General features: G+C 37.4%; 1 protein-coding gene across 1 annotated transcript in view; it reads left to right on the plus strand.

The window, feature by feature from the left end:
- Positions 1–452: 452 nt before the first annotated feature.
- The window catches only part of Crispld1 (cysteine rich secretory protein LCCL domain containing 1), a 42015-nt gene continuing 23555 nt past the window's right edge, over positions 453–18912 (plus strand). The window contains exons 1-2 of the mRNA XM_020152486.2: positions 453–919; positions 1824–2143. Of these exons, the coding sequence (XP_020008075.2) occupies positions 1886–2143 (258 nt within the window). The 5' untranslated portion in view covers positions 453–919; positions 1824–1885. The remainder of the gene's footprint in view (positions 920–1823; positions 2144–18912) is intronic.

An 18912-nucleotide genomic window follows, 5' to 3' on the forward strand; every position in this document is an offset into this window, starting at 1 on the left:
AGGACTTCTCCAGTCTAGACACTAGGTCCTGGAGACAGATGGAGACCTCTGGAGAAAATAAAAGGAAAAGCCTTTTCTGTGCATCCCGCCCCCCAGCTCTCCTTTTGTGTTTGCAAGATTGAAGGTGTGCAGTGCAATCCACACCACCTGGTGCTGTCTGGGTGGGCTCGAGTTCTGTAAGGTTGTTAGACGCATTTTAGCACCCTGTCAGAAAGGAACTAAGAGGATCTTTGAAAGCGCAGGAGCTCAGCCAGGCGGGAGATGCGGCGGGGCCCTCCTTCCGCACACCTCCTTCGGAGTCTAGACTTTCCCCGCCTGGGTCTCCAAGCCCAACGTCGATCCACAAAGGCCCTGCGCCCTGGCTCCCTCCGCGGGATAGAAGCAGGGAGGGCTTGGGCGGGCCTTGGGCCAGCGCAGGGTGGAGGTGGAGATGGGGGTGGGCGAGAAGGGGCGCTCACGTCACGTGCGTGCGCAGGGACCGCAATAAATGTCCGCGAGCGCGAGCGAGCTGCGGAAGCGCTTGGCGCCTGGCTCTGCGCGCAGAGGCTGCACCCCGCCAGAGCGCGAGGTCGTCGCCGAGTCCTGCTGCTGTGTCCCCGCCCCTCGCTCCTGCAGATTAGGCTCGGAAACCGCCTGGCGCTCACCCTGGCAGGCTAACCGGGCTACTCCCTCTCTGCCAAAACTCGTCGATTGCCTTTGGGATCTCTTTGCTTGCCTCTTTTTCCCGGTTTGAAAGGAACCGCGGAGACAGAGGTTCGCGCCCGCTGCGGTCAGCACCCTCCTCGCTCAGGGACGCAGCGCGCCCGGGTCGTTCCGGAGCAGAACTCTCTGGGTGCAGAGCAGTGAAGGCTGGAGGCGGCTGCGGAGGCTGTGCGTCCTGCTCCGCTCAGCTGTCCTGGGACATTGCATGCTGGAGAAGGTAAGGTCAAGCTGCCGTTTCTCCTAGCTCACTTTTGCTTTGCAAAATCTGAGTTAACAGAAAAAATAGAGACCTGTAGAGAACGGGTGGGCGCGGAGGGGAGGTGGCTACGCGGAGCCCGGGGCTGTGGAGATGTCCGGGAGCTTATGCTTGGAAATGACTTTGTTGGATTCACCCCTTGCCGCGGGCGCGCGCTTCTTGGGGGTTGGAGGATCGCTGTGTCGGGGAGAAAAGCCCTGAAGTTCCTGGGGGCTGCTGTGCGCGCCACTGGTTAGGCACAGACGTTAAGGACACAGAGTTCTTGACCTGTTCCTGGACAAGAAGAGACTTCCTCTCGGGATCCGAACCATTCATTCGCAGTAGTTCATAGTCTTCTTCAGGTGGATGCATGTATGAACAGCATTTTGTACTTTAAAACGTTCACCCTAAGTTTGAGACCACTATGAAGGTCTGTGAACCAGAATTGGAACGCTGGGATAAAATAATATCTTAAATAAAATATGATACCTGAAAATTCTATAAAGAAACATGGACCTCTACATCTAAATAAAACATAGTTGGATGATACCTTTTGCAGGCTATATGTCATCTGTAACCGTTTAAAAACCTTATAATTCATAAATTATTTTCAAGCTTCGACTCTCCTGGGCTCCTTTTGTGGTTTAGTTTTGTTGTCATGGATATCTTAGAAAGTATAGTTATTTATTTTGTGGAAATTTCATTGTAAAAGTCCTCTGGGGGGAAAAAGGTAAAGATAAGATATTTCACAGTGATATCCATTTATTGCTGTTATGTAGACCAATCAAACTGGCACGTTCTCCTTGTAATTACTGTTTTGCTTCTGTTATTAGAAAATTAATATCTGCCAATATTTTCAACCTAACCACGTGACATGTCATTATAGCCAAAAGGAGTGGAAGAGCCTGTCTTGGAGATTTTCCCGGGGAAATCCTGAGGTCATTCATTATGAAGTGTACCGCGCGGGAGTGGCTCAGAGTAACCGCAGTACTATTCCTGGCTAGAGCAATTCCAGCCATGGTGGTTCCTAACGCCACCTTATTCGAGAAACTTTTGGAAAAGTACATGGATGAGGATGGTGAGTGGTGGACGGCCAAGCAAAGAGGGAAAAGGGCCATCACAGATGATGACATGCAGAGTATCTTGGATCTTCATAATAAATTGCGGAGTCAGGTGTACCCAACAGCTTCTAATATGGAGTATATGGTAAGGACATTTTTCAAGTGGTATATAAAAAAAGAAATGCTTATTTATACTTTCAGCCACCATGGTTACATTCCTTCACTCTGTTCTTTAATCCTTTACCATCTATCCTGTATGTAATAAAAGAGATTTTCTTCGAGGATATCTTTCTCTGCACATTCTTTTATTAGTGTTCCTCTTTTTTTCTAAGAGCTCTTTCAATTTCAGAGTAGAATTAAATACCTTCAGATGCAGTATTCTACTAAATAGTCTAAACTCTGCTTTTACCAGGAAGGTTAACATGCTGCTGAACAGCCAGTGTATTTATTGGCTTTTAAATCACTTAGTAGAACAATTATGCCTTAATGCCTAACTGATAGAACTTTCTTTTGAATGGTGGATGTGGAAATTTCAGAGACTAAAAATTTGAAGAAAGTTTTGAATTGCTGATTCATAGACACACATATATACATATATATATTTGTTTCTTAGAAAATATGTAAATAGCATTGTAAAGGATACTTTTCTGTGGCTGCTTTATGATGACTTTATGTTAGAATGCTTTGGCAAAGGAGCTGCTTGCCAATGGGTTCACTGTATTTATTATTTGTGAGGTTTAAAGTATAAAAATAAGCCTGGGCAAAAGATTAAATAAAAATATTTAACTTATCCTTCATAGTCTTATATTTACTCAGTGTAAGTTAGCAAGTTTGAGAAACAAAATTACTTCTTTAAGACTATTAGCATACCTTATGTATTTAGAAAACTTTCAAAAATCTAATATCTTACTCCACGAAGTAAGAATGCAGTAGCAAATCCTGACAATGAATAGTAGTTTGTGACAGCAAAGCTTATTTAAGGAATATTAGAAATAATATTTCTTCTTTGGGTACATTTCAGGGCGTAGTTAATTTGAACACATTCTAGTTTTTCTTTCTTTTTGTATTTATATTAGGCATTCTTCATTTAGGTAACTTTAAAGAAACATGGAAGTATTCCAAATTCCCCATTACTCATTAAAAATTGCATTATATTAATTTAATTCTTATTGGAACAAAAGATTTTACCTCAAAGACAGTGGGTAGTAACCAAGAGAACTCATCAGAGAGTAAGAATTGGAGCCCCGGGAACTAGGTGGCCAGGATTTAAGATCTGGCACCGAACCCCACTAGCTGTGTGACATTGGGTATTTCCAAATTTCAGTCTACTTCATATCCTTATGTCTAGAATGATGTGTGTTCACTCTGGAGGGTTATTAGGAAGATGGAATGACATAATTTTATAAATTTCAGTCCATCTGTAAACATACCATAAGGTCTCAGTAAATGTTGCTAAGACATATTTCATAATTTTTTATGTCTCCTTATACTGTTTAAACACAGTATCTAAAGAAATCCCAATTCTTCACAAAATTCTAGGCAGAATATAACATCTCTAATTTCTTATATTTCTGCTGCTTGTCTATTTTAAATGTTTGTCCACAGTGAAAACACTGTGACTTCTTCATCTGTTATCTTTCAAACAGAGTCAATTATGTAGACTGTCCAAGTCTCCCACTGTATACTTATTCTATGTGGACAGGCATTTAGTTGCTTTTTATTTAAAATAAGAAAGAACTTGGGAGTTCAAACACACAAAGGGAAATCTGAGAGTTTCTCTGTGTGATTTAAGTAATATGGAAATCATGAAAGAACAGTTCTATGATTTCTTTTCATGTCTGATTTAAAAAAAATAACTGCCTATTGTATGATGTCTAGCCTGGGATGTTTATATGGGTTTCTTTTCCGTTTCATTGGTTTCTTTCTATCCTTGAAATGTAGATTCAGAAACCAGCCAGGGTTTGTGTTGTGTTGCCCTTAGATACTATTAGCACTGGAACTGTGTCTTGGCCATTGACCAGGCTGCAGAGAAGCTCAGTGTCCCACCGTAATACTGAAAGGTATTTTTTTAGAATGCACATTTAAGAGGAAGTTTAAAAAATACCACTTATTAGAAATACTACTGATTTGTGTTTTTAATAGCTGTGTAAGTGGATGTTGATCAATCTTTTAAAATATAATTTATTCAATTAGTTATTTTGAATGTTTTTATTCGAATAAAACAAAATTAAAAGCTGGCCAAAGGACCATTTCCTGTAAAATCTGCAGTGCCCTATGATAAATGCCATCACCTTTGGCCACTTACACCCTATATATCCACTTCATCTTATATGTTTGGAAAGCTAGATACCTTATTTACAATTGGTACTTATTTTAGTTCAAAGGCAGCCAACCCACGTCCACACTTCTTATTGTCACATCCCCACTCTTATCCTCATTTCAGTTGTAGGGTTAACAATTAACTCTGGAAAGGTGCATCATCCCTTGAAGAGTTTATAGATTCATTGAGAAGAAAGAAGAGGTACACTTGAAAATTTTCTAATAAAAACTGACACAAAATTCTTTATGTCTATGAATAATGCCAATGGAGCACAGAATAGTGAATATTACTAATTGTGAGTACACGAGAGAGGAGGATAAGGTTTGTGTTATTTGTTGAAGGTGGTCGGCACTATGAGTTGTAGGAAAGAGAGGAGGGCGTAGGTCAGTTAGAGGAAAGGAGCACACAGAGGCAGAATGGTAGGAATTGTAAGGCTAGTTACAGAGAACTGGAAGTGGATTAGGCTGATGAAAGCACAGTGCTGTGATGGAATCAAGGAAGGGAGAAATGAGTCATGACACAGAAGTCAGTAATCCCAAGGAGAGAGATAAGTTTTAACTCAGGGTGAATTGAGAAATGGGAGCCTTTAAATAATCAAATGAAGCTGCTGCTGAAGAGGAAGTAGATTTTAGAGGGAAGTCACTGGCTTTGGATCTAAGTAGCAGCAGGGTCACATCTTTTCTCTGCTTCTTACTGGAATTTGAACTCTGACAGTAGGCTACCATTCCAGGCATTGTTTCTTTCATTGGTTAAATTGGTAGAAAAATATAAAACCCAGAGGTTGTGGTGAGATGAGACATTTGATACTATTGAACAGATCCCATTTCTTCAAGCTTTATCTTCTATGTGTTTTAAGACCTTTTCATTTGATTTCATCCCCATGACTTTGTTTCCTGCTCATCTCTTATAAGTTCGTTCCCCAGTGGTTTTGTTTTGTTTTTGTTTTTTTGCTTTTCTCCTTCTTCCTTCCTCCAGGGCCTTCTTTACTCCTTTGACTTTAAAGAGCATCATGTATTCATGGCTTGTGTTCTATATCTCAGTTCAACAGCTGCCTCTGTACTTCTTTCTTATATTCCCTGCTGTTCATTGGATCATTTCAGTGAATATCGTTGCACAGTAATGTGGAGCAGAAGATGTCTGGAAAGGAAACTAACTGCCATATCTTCTTCCTCTACCCGTACCTGCTTAACTTCTTTTGTCTTGGATTTTTTCTCAATGAATATCATTGATACAGCCTCAGTTAGGCACATCCTTAAGTCTTGCCACTAATTTCCACACACAGAAACAAATACACAACTACTTGCCAAATTCTATAGAGTTCAACTCAGGAATGTCTTTTGAATCCATCTCTACTATTTCATCCTCATCTCTGCTTCTTATTTCTTACCTCCATTGATACCACAGCTTCCCACTGAGCAGACTTTACCAATCTGTCCTTATTTTATTTCTAATTTTGCCCACTTTTTGCAGACTTTTTCTCTAAAAAAAAATTTGTGCTGTCACTCAGCTGTGCTCATATGTTAAATAAAGTAAATGTTTATTGATTATATATTATTGAAGGATCAATAATTATGTGTTAGATGAAAGGATGAATGAAAGAGTAGGTGAGCTAATAGATGAGACAACTATGGAATACAGGTAAAGAAGATGAAATAAAATAAGAGGTCAAGATGGTAAGATAACACTAACACCAGAGACACTATGTGGAAATTGAAAACACTTCAGGGAAAGGCATAAACACTTCAAATAATGCACAAGCATTTTTCTAGTTTTAGTATCCTATACATAGGATACTAAAAATAGTGCAGTTATAATCGAGCTAATAGTAAAGACATTAAAGTGTTCTGAAATTTAAAGGATAAAATGAATTAATGGATTATTTACCTCTTGTTACATTATAGACTGACTAAAATCCGAAATAGTTTACTTCTGCACAAATCATGCCTATATCTAGAATGTACTTTAGCACAGGACAATTGGCTTAAAAAGGACACACAGAGTAATTATATAAACCATTTCTTACTATTACCACTGTTTCCATGTCTCTGAGAACTGTTGGCAGGCTGTTGGAGGGTTGAAGGTTATGTGTGTTTACTCTCACCTCACATGTGGTAGAACCTTGGCGTGACACTTCTCCAAACGTAGAACAAGATGCATCTGAATATCAGGAGTGGGGTGGCAACAAAAGGCCCAGAGCCTGGTGGCACTTTCAGGCTGTAGTGCATGTTGAGGCAACTGAACGCTTGATTCCAGTTCATCACTTACATTCTTGCTATGGCCATGCTTAAAATTGGAAATCAGGTTTTTTGGGTTTGTTTCTTCTTCATTTCAGTATAACACATAATTCTAGAAACTGGACATGGAATAACCCAGTTTGTTGAGCAGGGTGATGCTAGTCTGGGATATGTGAAAGTGAGCTTTAGCTTGTGAGTTGCTCTATTTATTTTCATAAATCTGTATCTTCTGTCACCAGGAACATATACCCAAAATAAGTGCTGATGAAAAGATGTTGGCTTCCTAGCTTGTTTACACATAGCTGAGTGTTTACTCGTTACTTAATCTAAAAGTGTCAGGAATTCATTGAAATTAAGGTTTTATTGAAACTCTTGATTCTAAAGAAGTAGTTTTCTCTTTATATTGGTGCTTGTCTGGTAATTTTCAAAAGTTAAATATTTTTAGCTTTTATATACACTATCTGTATGCAATAAAGATTCATAAATCTCTGTTGATTCATAAAGGATCATGATTTAAAGTTATTAAAATTTCTCTATTCTAAATTTAAAACAGTCTAACATTTCTAAAATATTTTTATTTTACTTTAATATTGTTGTTTATACACAATAAAGCTTATGCTTTTTAAGTATCTTCATCTACAAAATTTTAAAGTTAATAAAACCTTAATTTGAATTCTTAAACGTAATTGACACTTTAAAATTAATGTATTTTTCTTTTTGGAAATTGTTTGGTAGATGGCAGTACTGTAGGAAGAAAGTGATGTTATAGCCCTGTTCTATTGAACTTACTAATTACCTTAGAGTAACTCCCTGGTGTTCTGGTAGATTAATGATGCCTCCTTAAATGTGAGCAACTTATCTAGGTCTTTAGAAAGGCAAGAGAAGAGATGTAGTGATTTGGGGCTTGTGCACTGCTTATTTCTTCATTCACATACATTGGAACATTACCAAATGCCAGGCTCTGTCTGGGGCTCAGCAGTGAACACCATAAGCATGGAATGGTTGTGAAACCTGGAATCTCCAGACTGAGTGAATGGGCCCATGTGGCTGACAGAGAGTGAGCCTGGGAAGTTTAGAAAATGAGGTCAGAGATTAAATTGGGGAAGGCAGATGCAGGTCATTGTGGAGACTCCTACCTTTAGTCAGTGATTTAAAAAAACAAACAAACCTTTTGAGCATTTGAATTGAGGACAAGCTGATCTTAGGATTCTTCTGGTCTTGTTAAAGGTGGACTTTAGGTGGGGCAAGTGTGTGAGCAGAGACAAAGCAATTGCAGTAGTCCAGATGATGGTGGCTAGGAGTAGGGTGACAGCCATAAAGTGGTAAGAAGTGACAGGAGTATGAATATAATATCTTTGTAATCCTAACACTAATCTTGAACAGCTCAAGGAAGCTTTATTGCAAGACTAATGAAATTTCATGACTGGCCAGGAACCCTATGGACTGGCATTTCCTGCTTCTGGTGTAGGATCTAAATCTGCCTAACGCTTGGCTACCAGATTTTGAAAACTAATGTTAGTTTCTACTCTAGTTTAAATATCAGTGGGAAAGATCTTGGATCCTTCAACTTGAATGGTTGCAGAGATGCCAGAAATCACCAGTTACTTGGTATCTGATGTAATTCCAAGACATTAAAGTACATCAAACCCAAACTCTGCCTCCTCATGCCTCAGGATAGTGATGACTGTTGTTTTTCCACCTGATCTGCCCTCTTCACCCCAAATCTGACTTTTTATACCATTCCTTCTGTAGTAGATGGGCACTTTAGCACAAGACGTAGAATAGTGCAGTAGTCTGATTTCTAGCCAGATCATCACTGCACTATCCTGGGATATATCATTTTATTTTATTTTTGAGGTAGCACAGAAAGATTTTGGGTGTGGGATGTAGCCACAGGAAGTGGAAGTATTGGAGATGACATTTCCTAAAATGGTAAAGAATGTGGACAGACCATCTTCTGATAGAGAAAGCTGAAGCTTGATTTTGGATGTATTAAATTTGCTTAGATATCCAAGAGAATTTGTCAAGTATACAATTGAATGCATGGAAATTAGACTTATGTTGTTTTACCTGGAAAATAAAATTAGGATTCATCAACATTTAGATAGTAATGTCTTGAGGAGAGAAGAGGTCTTCATGAAAATGAGTATAGCTAGAGATGTTCAAGACATGAGCTCTTGATACCCTTTCAAGTGCAAAGGCGAAGAAGGTGAGGAGGAACTGCAAAGGGAATGCAGAATTAGAAAGAAATCTAAGGGGAGATGATGGCCTGGAAGCCAAATGAAGAAAGGCAGAAAGAATGATTAACTCTGCTTGTGAAGCTCAAGTGAAATGAAAATACAATTTTATGGAAGTCATTGGAGATTTGACAAAACAGTTCGAATGGAGTCATAGTAGTCTAAGACTGGTTAAAAGAAGAAAGAGATGGGAGACACTAGCTTGTTTATTCACTTATTCATTAAACATGCAATATCTCTTATGGAACAGGTAGTATCCACATTGTTAACACTTTTCTAACCAAATTTAGAAGAAATAATTAGCTTTAGAAGAAATCATTCAAGTAGAAAACATAGTGGCAATAAATAGGAAAATGAAATTTCACTGCATATTTTCTTACCTTCATTGCCTTCAAGAAAAATTGAAAACATTCATTCATAATTAAATATAATCACAGTGAAGACATAGTTCAGGAACATTGTCTCCTTGCTATTGTTCAGGTTGTGTTCTCACACATTTTCCTTTTGGGAATTTATACAACCAAGTAATTACATATGGTTTAATTGTCTGGAGAGGATACGACAGTAAGAATGTCTAAGTAACCCTTTCCATATTTTCCTCAATATTTGTTGCCTTCATAATTTTAAGAAACTTTTTAATACAGTTTTTCAGCAATATTGAAAAAAGCTGACTTCTCTTTTGTTGATCACTCTTCTCCTGGCTTTTGGGACAATAGTTTATTCTATCTTTTCTTCCACCCTTGCTGCCCACATTATAAGGCTTTTGGTAAATTTATGTTTCAGAAAATGCATTTATTTCAATAGGCATTGACTAAGCATTTGAGCCAGGCAATAAACTTGAATCTAAGAAATACATTAATGTATAAAAAAGTCTAACTTAGGGAAAATAAACAGAGTGAGATGACAGAGAATAATAGACATGAAACTAATTATACTAGGTGGTTAGGGAAGGCTCCTCTGAAGTGGTGGCCTTTGAACTGAGGGATGACTTACAAGGATTCAGCTCAACAAAGGTTCAAAGATTATCTTCTTATGCAGAATAAATACCGAGCACAAAGTCTTTAGGTCAGAAACAAGGTTGGAGTTTCACCAAGAAGGCCAGGGTAACTGAATGTTCTGTAATGAGGGAGGTAAAAATGAAGTAGACCTATAAGCATGGGCTAGAATCCTTTTGAATCTTACACTGAAAATAAATTTGGATCTTAATGAGTGAAATGGAAAGCCATTCAACAATTCCATGTAAGACACTGAGATGGTTGGTATAATTGTCGGTGTCATAGACACTCTGAAGGAGGGCCACAGCTGAAAGCAGAAAGGTGAGTTAAGAGTCCATTGCTCTAATCTGGGTGAGAGATGAAAGTGGCTTGGGGCCAGAGTGAGAATGATAAACATGGAGAGGAAATAGACATGGTGGGTAGTTTCAGTGTTTGATAATACTGCTGGCCAGTTTTGTTAGTAGTTTTAGAGTTTAGGGTGAAGGATAAGGAAGAACATAGGATATTTTTTAGGTTTTAATGATTGCTTTGTGCTGAAGCAGGAGGAGAAACAGGAGAAGGTGAGGATGAAATCAAAGAGTTATGTTTGGGGATAGGCTTAGTTTGAGATGCCTTGCTGTCCTTAGTTCCCTTTAAGGTCAATGAAGAGATTTGACTTTGGAAAAATGTGAAAATCATGCAAACATTGGTAGAAACTATCCAAACTGAACTGGCTAAATAACCTTCAAGAAGATTTTTATGAGCAAGGCTTGAATGTCTTAGATTGAGCCCTGGAGCACAGCACTATGGAGAGGTTGGAAAGAATGGAGAAGCTGGCAAAGAAGCTGAGAACATGTGGGCAGCAAGGTTGCAGGAAAAGATAGGATAGACCGGTGTCCCGAAAGTCAGGACAAGAGAGATCAACAACAGAGAAGTTAGCCTTTTCAGTATTGCTGAAAAACTGCATAAGATGGAGAAAAAAGTCAACAATGGTTTTGTCAACATGGGGGCTATTGATAAGCTTCATAAGAGAAATTTCAGTGTGAGGTAGTCTTAAGTCTTATGAGGAGGTAAGAAGGGGATGCGGGATGAGAAACAGGGAAATAACTTTAACTCCTCAAGATGTTGCTATGAAGGAGACTAAAGAAATGGGAGAAAAGATAGAGTAGGTTATGGGAAAACTTTTTTTTTTGAGACTATATAGGTTAATAGTAATGAATAAGTTGAGAAAGTGCTCAGCATAGGAGGGAGAAAATATAGCTACCAAGTTAGTTCATTTATTGTGGAAGGAAAATCCAAGGCTGTTCATACAGTAGCAAGTAGATTGCTGTATTTAATTTAAAAAGAAAAAAGAAAAGGGAATTTTTTGTGTGTGTGGTGAATGCTTCTGTTTTTCCCAGTGAGCTATGAAGCAAAATCATCAACTGAGATTGGGTGAGCAGGAAGGAAGAGGACCTGGGGATAGGACATTATGAAATAGTAACTTTGGAGGTCTGTGGAAGAATTTTTAAGGAAATTTAAGTTCACTTGTTTTGTGTATTGCTTCAAGTTCGAAGTCTAACAGATATGGGCAATGTTTAGTATATCAAGGAATTTCATAGAAAGAAGATTGAAAATAATCTAAGTAATAATACTTTCTCTAGTTTGCCGTTGGCCAGTCCACTCTATCCAGCCACCTCCTGTGGTGTAACCCACTTGACTGTTGGAGACGTTTGACTTGGCAACTTTTGAAGAGAACAGATAATTAAAGACATGGTAGTACAGGATCAACTTTTAAAGTATTCAGACATTAGACAAAGCACATCAGGGTACAGATCAAATAGTGCATTTGAGGTATACATTGTAATCTGAATGCTACATATATATATGTGTGTGTACATATATATGTAGCATTCAGTATTTATATATATATATATATATACACATATATATTAGTATAGGAACTCAAAAATTATATTATGAAACTATTGACCCAAATGTGTGACTTAAATTAGTGAGTTACTGAACTGGTCAAAGGTAATAACCTAACACTGTGATCTGGTGACTTTAACATTTTTTTCCTCTTTTAATTAGTAAACAGAATTAATAAGTGCAATTAAGTAAACTATTTGTTGCTAGCTTATTGGGGAAATGACAACAGAATTACGTAGTCATTTCAAACTGCCTATAATCATAAAGAATTTCTGAATAAGGCAGTGAAGAGGAGAGCCTTCTTAGAATAGGTATATTTTGAAACAGTATTTGAAAAGGCTCTTGTCATTCTGTGTTAGGAACCACTGCAGAAAGCATTTGGGCCATGAGAACTGTGTCAGGATGTTGTTGATAGGGAAACAGGTGTGCAGTTGATTCAGAAGGGAAGATGTGGCAGACATGCTTCTATTACGGAGATATTTAAGGACATATTTTCTCAAATGATGAAAAGAACCTTGTTATATTGAGTGTTAATCATGACAGGCTTGAACAGCATAGCACTGTTTATTTTTCTCGTCTGCATACCCACAAAGAAACATTTAACTTGATGTGTGTATGTCACCCAATCTTCAGAGGTGGTTAAAGGCTGAAGAGGAAATGTCTTGAAATTTAATGCTAACAAAGGTGTCTAGCTAGTTAATTCTCAAGAGATTCTAAGAGATGCTAGGATAACTTCCTATAAACTTTGTTTTATAATTAATATTGACTGAAATTTATATTCTAAGATTGCTTTTTCATTGGAACTTTAGATAGCAGTGATTATCTTGTTTTTCAACTTTTTGAAATTTTCTGTTTGAATTTCTACCTTAGTCATGTGAATACCAGCAGTGTTCTAATGGAAATAAAATTCTGTATTAATCATAGCAACTTCAACAGGTTATTTTTTTTTTAAATTTTTTGGTGCTGGGGTTCAAACACAGAGCCTTGTGCTTGCTAAGTAGGTGCTCTACTGATTCAGCCATAACTCCAGTCCTTTTTGCTTTTAGGTTGTTTTTCAGATAGGTCTCATTTTCTCTCAGGGCTGGCCTTAGACCAGTACCCTCTTAACTATGTCTCCCATTTAGATAGGATTGCAGAGTGACTGACCACACTGACTTGTTTGTTGAGATGGGCTCTTCCGTAATTTTTTTTTTTTTAACTCAGGTTGATACTGAATTGTAATCCTCTCTTTCTCCACCTTCCAAGTAGCTCGGATTGCAGACACAAGCCACATGCCCAGCGTTAAACGGGTTCTTAGCATAATGAAAAGAAGAGAACATTTTTTAAGCTCTAGTATGTGTCAGTTAAAATATTAGGAAGTTAGCTAATAAAAATGTTGAGATACTGTTATTCTCAGATATTTGCTTCTCACAGTAAACAAATGCATGATTAACAAGGTTTCAACAAAAATAATGAGAGCTCTGTATGCAGAGTTGTGGACAGGGTTAAGAGGGCCCACAGGAGATGGTGGGAGGCCAGGCTGCAACAGCGATGTCATAGCCTGGTGAGGACAGGAGCCTGGGATTAAGGCCCATGTGAGTGGATGTGGACACCATGGAGAGGCAGAAGGGAGAGGACTCGGGGAGTAATGTATAAATTATGCTCTGACAACCCATGTCTTCCATGACTACATCCAACTGGAAGCCGAGGGCAGGAGAGCCTGAGGTGACGCAGTGTGAGGAGCTGAGCCTTTTGAGGCATAGAACACTACAGCAGGGGCTGAGGGGGCAATGGGGGGACAAATGAAGAATGGCTCTCACACTGTTGTTTCTCAGATTTTCAAATAAAAAGTTTGAAAGCCATGTGTGTGTGTGTATTCATCACAGCCATTGTTTATCACCATCATAGTCATTGTTTAAATATTCAGGAAGATAATGCTAAAGCCGTATTTCTCTAATGCTTAATAATCTAATAGAATGTACTTGGTTACCAAAATAGCTTTGAGCTTTCTAGCTGTCAAAAACCCAGAAAAACAGAGGGCTTATGTAGTTTTCAGTAACTAGAAACATTCTGGTTCATCATTTGTGAGACGTGAATTATTAGTGAAGACTTAACCTGGATTCTCAATACAGCAATGTAAGAAAAATGAACAGCTCTATTTCAAAAGCACATGAGCATGTAAGTATGCATTTGAATGCTTCTTTCTAGTAGTTTTATTATATTTTGAATTAGTATATATGAATAATATGAGAGGGTCTCATTGTGGCAATTCCATATGTGTATACAATGAACTTTGAACAGTTCACCCCCTCCATTATATATTCTAGTTCCACTCTACCTCCTTCACCCTTTTTCATATAATATTAGGTGGGTTTCATGTTACTGTCTTAATATCCAGAGTCTACAAAGGGCTAAAAAATTAAACAGCAAAAGAACAAATCATACAATTAATAAATTGGCAAACGAACAGATGATGCTCAGAAGAAGAAATTCAAGTGGCTAATAAACACATGAAGAAATGTTCAGCATACTTAGCTACAGAGGAAATGCAAATGTAAACTACACTAAGATTTCACCTCACCCCAATCAGACTGGCTGTCATTAAGAAAACAAATGACAGATGCTGACAAGGATGTGGGAGCAAGGAACTCTCATACACTATTAGTGGGAATGCAAAGTGGTACAACCACTGTGGAAAGCTGTGTGGAGGTTCCTCAAAAAACTAAAAATAGACCTATCTTATGACTCCACCATATCACTGATGGGCACATATCTGAAGGAATACAAATAAATATACAAGAGAGATACCTGACCATGTTTATTGCTACTCTGCTTATAATAGCTAAGGTGCCCAGCAATGATGAAATGGATAAAGAAAATATGGCATATATAACTGATCCATAAAGAGAAGTGAAATTATGTAATTTGCAAGAAAATGGATGGAAGTGGAGATCATCATATTGAGTGAGATAAGCCAAGGTCAAAGAACCAAATATTGTATGTTCTCACTCACTTATGGAACCTAGACTTAAAATGGTGATGATAAGATGATAATGAGGAGGAGGAGGAGGAGGAGGAGGAGGAGGAGGAGGAGGAGGAGGAGAAGGAGGATGGGACATGAATGTGAAAGGGGACAGTCTGAGGGGGAAACAATGGGAGGTAGAAGGGGGAAAGGAAAGGATATTGAGTAGGGAAGAGGACCAAAATATACTACATGCATATGTTCAAAGACAGCCTATTGAATATTTCTTAATTAGTCTTTGGTTTAATTTGAAGTTTTGATGTTAAATTATAGGTATCAGTTTCTACGTGTCCATAAACTTTTTCTTCTACTAATTTGTCCAAAGGGAAGTTTTCCATTTGTTAATCCATCCTTTTTTTTAAATTAGGCATACCCAAGTGCAGTAAATAAAATCATTTTGCAAAATTACCTTCAAAATCTATGTTACTATTGACACATAAGTATAATACAAACTAGACTATAAGTCGATTTTGGGCTTTTAGGTCAATCCTCCATCTATCTAAAATTTACTGAGCTATAAATAAGCTAAACACAGGTAATCATTTGTATAAACTGATCCAATATCATAGGTATTAGATCAAGAGCTAAAAAACTGGTAAATTAGATTGTACTTTAATTACTAAGGATTTCCCTGAATACTGAAGTCTCCTCAAATAGCAAGAAAATACCCCTTTTAAATGACAGTAAAAGTAATGAAGGCTTTGCAGACTTTGATTTATCAAAATGTTTTAGGAAGATATGACATTAACAAAAGGAACTCATATTTGCCTGACCTTTGTGCATATCATAGGTGCATTTTGAGTAGTATGCCATATGTGTTTGAGGTAAGGAATTTTGGTTCTTGTGTCAGCCCATTCTTAGGCCAACTGAGACTAGAAATAATTGACACATATTGATGATCTATTCTGGTCTAAGCCAAATTTCCTATTAGTTGCCAGGAAAAACACAAAAAGTAGGAAACATGGTTTTAATTTAAAATTGTAGTTTGGAATTGAGACCCAAAGCAATAGAGACAGAGATAGGAGAATATATAGCAATTAATCAATTCTGTGTTTAAAGAGATTGAGAGGATTGTGAAATAGAGGGAGTATTGTAGTTGGACTGACTTCCAAGAGGAGAAGGAATGTGGACATTGCTTGGAAAAATAGTAAAGCTTAAGTAAAGGAGAAGGGGAAAGAAAGAACACTGCTGTTGGAGAACACCTCTAATGGATTCAGTGGCCCAGAAATGTGAATGGTCAAGTGTTACATACCTTGCTATCCAAAAGTGTGGTCACTCAGTGGCAGACTGCACCAGGTGTTAGACAGGTCATCAACTTGGATTTCTCTCCTGAACTACTAAATCAAAATCTGCATTGTGGGAGTAATGGCCCAAACAATATATGCACATGTGAATAAATGAATTAAAAAATCTGCATTTTACAGGATCCTTTTGTGGTTATAAGCATATTCAAGTTTGTTAGAGTCATCTTTAGAGGGTCTAGGTTGAGGAGGTGTGGAATATAAGGGCCTTGACAATGAGATGAGATTAATTAGTAGAAATCCTATATTTATATTTTGCTTCTGTTATAATTTTGCATATAGTATTCATGTAATATTGAAACAATGGGTTTAACTGAAATCATCTAATGGGGTTATCTGCATATTAAATTTCCATTTCAGAAATTAATTTTAATAAAATGAAGAGGCGTCCCTCTACAAGGCTAGGTTGCTACTTCTTTTAAGGTCATAGGTTTTGTTTGAAAGTAGATTTTAAGTGAAGCATTGGCTCACATGTCCCACATCTCTGTAAGGTCCAGGAAAGCCTAAAGTGTGTACCTTTGAGGTGATGTTGCTACTCTCTCTCTCCCTCTCTCTCTCTCAGTAGCTGGCAGTGCTTCTGTGCATGGTAACATAAGGATCTCCTTTGAAATCTGAGCCTTGTGCTTTTTCCCTCTAACTACAAAGTCTTTTAGAGTAGGTGAAGCATAGCAGTTAAATACCAGGAGTAATCTCCAAATTTTATGGAATGTGTTACAGCTCTTCTCTACAGTGCTTTTTTATACCAGATAATTTAGTCACAAAAACATCAGACACTCTTCAGCACAGAATTGTTTACTTATTTATTTCATTGATGTCTGCCTGGGAGAAAAGAAGGTGGCTTTAATGATTTGATAATGAAGAATTGTGTTTGGAATTTGAATCTGTTGTCTTCTGAACTGTCCAAAGTGTTACGTCCATAAAATAATAAATTATTGGAATGCCTTAGAGGCATCTCTAGAGAGAGGAGCACTTGTACAAACTTCATCAGATTTTATTTATTGCTGTTTCTTGACTTAAAGAGAGCACACATGATTTAATTTTTAAATAAGATAGAAAGTTTATAAACTTATTTTTCGAGAAAAAAAAAATCTTATATTGGTGCCATTTAGAAAAAGATAGCCCTATATGTCCTTGGTTTCTTTAACCACATCTACATTCATAAGCTAACTGAAAAATCTTGGTGTTCTTGTCAGCTGTGCAGAAAAATTCCATGTAGAAATCTGTGCCTTATTTCAAATTTGTTACCATAGTATAAAGGCTGAAGAAGAGCCTGGCTTTAACTTTTTAGTATGTTTTTATTAGCTGGAAAGTTTTACTGTTTTCTGTTATATTTGTCTGCTTTGAATAACATTAAAACTAATGACTTGAAACAACTGATTTTTGCATCAGGGATTAAGCTCAATCAGAACTTGTGAAACCACTTGGATGTGTGATCTTGCATATCACAAAATAGTTGTTGCTTCTTAGTTGAGAGATGTCTTAATTCTCACCAGAAATATCATTTTACTGTTAAGTTCCTCTGGGGAGCTGCAATTAATAATTAATTCAGGACATTCTCTAAGAAATTCTCAGTACACATAATAGCATTTTTAAGCTAAAAGAATTTTAAAAGACTTATTCCAAATTTCTGATATAACAGATTAGGAAACAGAAGCCAAACTTGACATAAACAAGGAGGTAGATTTGAAAATACATGATTCATGCGAGCCTAATTTTTTTTTTCCTTCTTTTGGTGGTACTGGGGTTTGAACTCATGGTCTCACACTTGCTAAGCAGGCACTCTACCATGTGAACCATTCCACCAGCCCTGAAAATACATAATTTAAATAGGAAAGAAAACTCTTCTAGGGTGTGTCATGTGTTTAAATTGCCTATGGTTTGAGTACTTTGGACAAGGGGAGATTTATTTTTGTCTCTATGTATATAAGAAAATTGGAGGAGGAGTGGGTGCTGTGACTGAAGTGGTGGAGCACCTGCTTAACAAGCATGAAGCCCAGAGTTCAAACCCCAGTAACACCAAAAAATGAAAAAGAAAATGGGAGGACAATTGATCACTAGTGAGCTTGTTTTTATATGTCCAGAACACAGTGCACTAAGGGAGGGGTGTTTACAACAGCTGTCATTACTTCTGACAGTAGTGCTCAGAATAGGTAGGTAGGATTTGTAGTACCAGGGTGGTAATCTGAGTTACGTATGTTACAGGATGTTTGTGGAAATCATTTTTCAGTTTATTCCAAATGCTTAAATGGTTTTAAAAATCAATTTGGGAAGGTAAGACAAGAACTTCCAGACTAGATCTAGACTTCCAGCATCTGCCTTCTCAATGACACATTAAATCATTACTTTGCCAGAAGGTAGTGCATATTTTAAAAATCTATATTAAATTGTAAATTAAATCATGGGCTGCTGTTTAGTTGTCTTTTAATGAAGCTACTAATATTATGATACTTAAAAACCAGTTATGACTTTTTTTGCATTTATCTTGGAAATCTAGTAAAGCTAAATCTGCTTTGCAAAAACATAAGCCGTTCTGTATTCTTGTGCTATTTATGTTTTTTTGATAATTAACTACAATAGATATTCTTTGCGAAATGAATATTTGACTTTTACTTGAAAAACAGGCCACATAACACACATTTGAAACTAGAAAGTCTCCATGTTGGATTGGCTTAAAATATCATTGGAAGCAAAGTCTGTCAACACTATTCTCAGTGTTTCTTTTAGTAATAATACTTCATTGAAGCCATTATTGTGCTCAAAGAAAGAACGACTTAGAAACGCAGTTGGGAATAGAGATGTTTTCATTTCTGCAAACCTCAAGTACCCATTATTATGAAGAAATAGTGATTTTAGTGAGGTTGACTTTAAATTAGTGCTGGGTGAATAGTTCAGAGTGGGAAAAAAGCCTCTGAGGCCATCTTGATTTAATTTACAAG

The sequence above is a fragment of the Castor canadensis genome, chromosome 3, assembly GCF_047511655.1.
Source record: "Castor canadensis chromosome 3, mCasCan1.hap1v2, whole genome shotgun sequence".
NCBI lineage: Eukaryota > Metazoa > Chordata > Mammalia > Rodentia > Castoridae > Castor > Castor canadensis.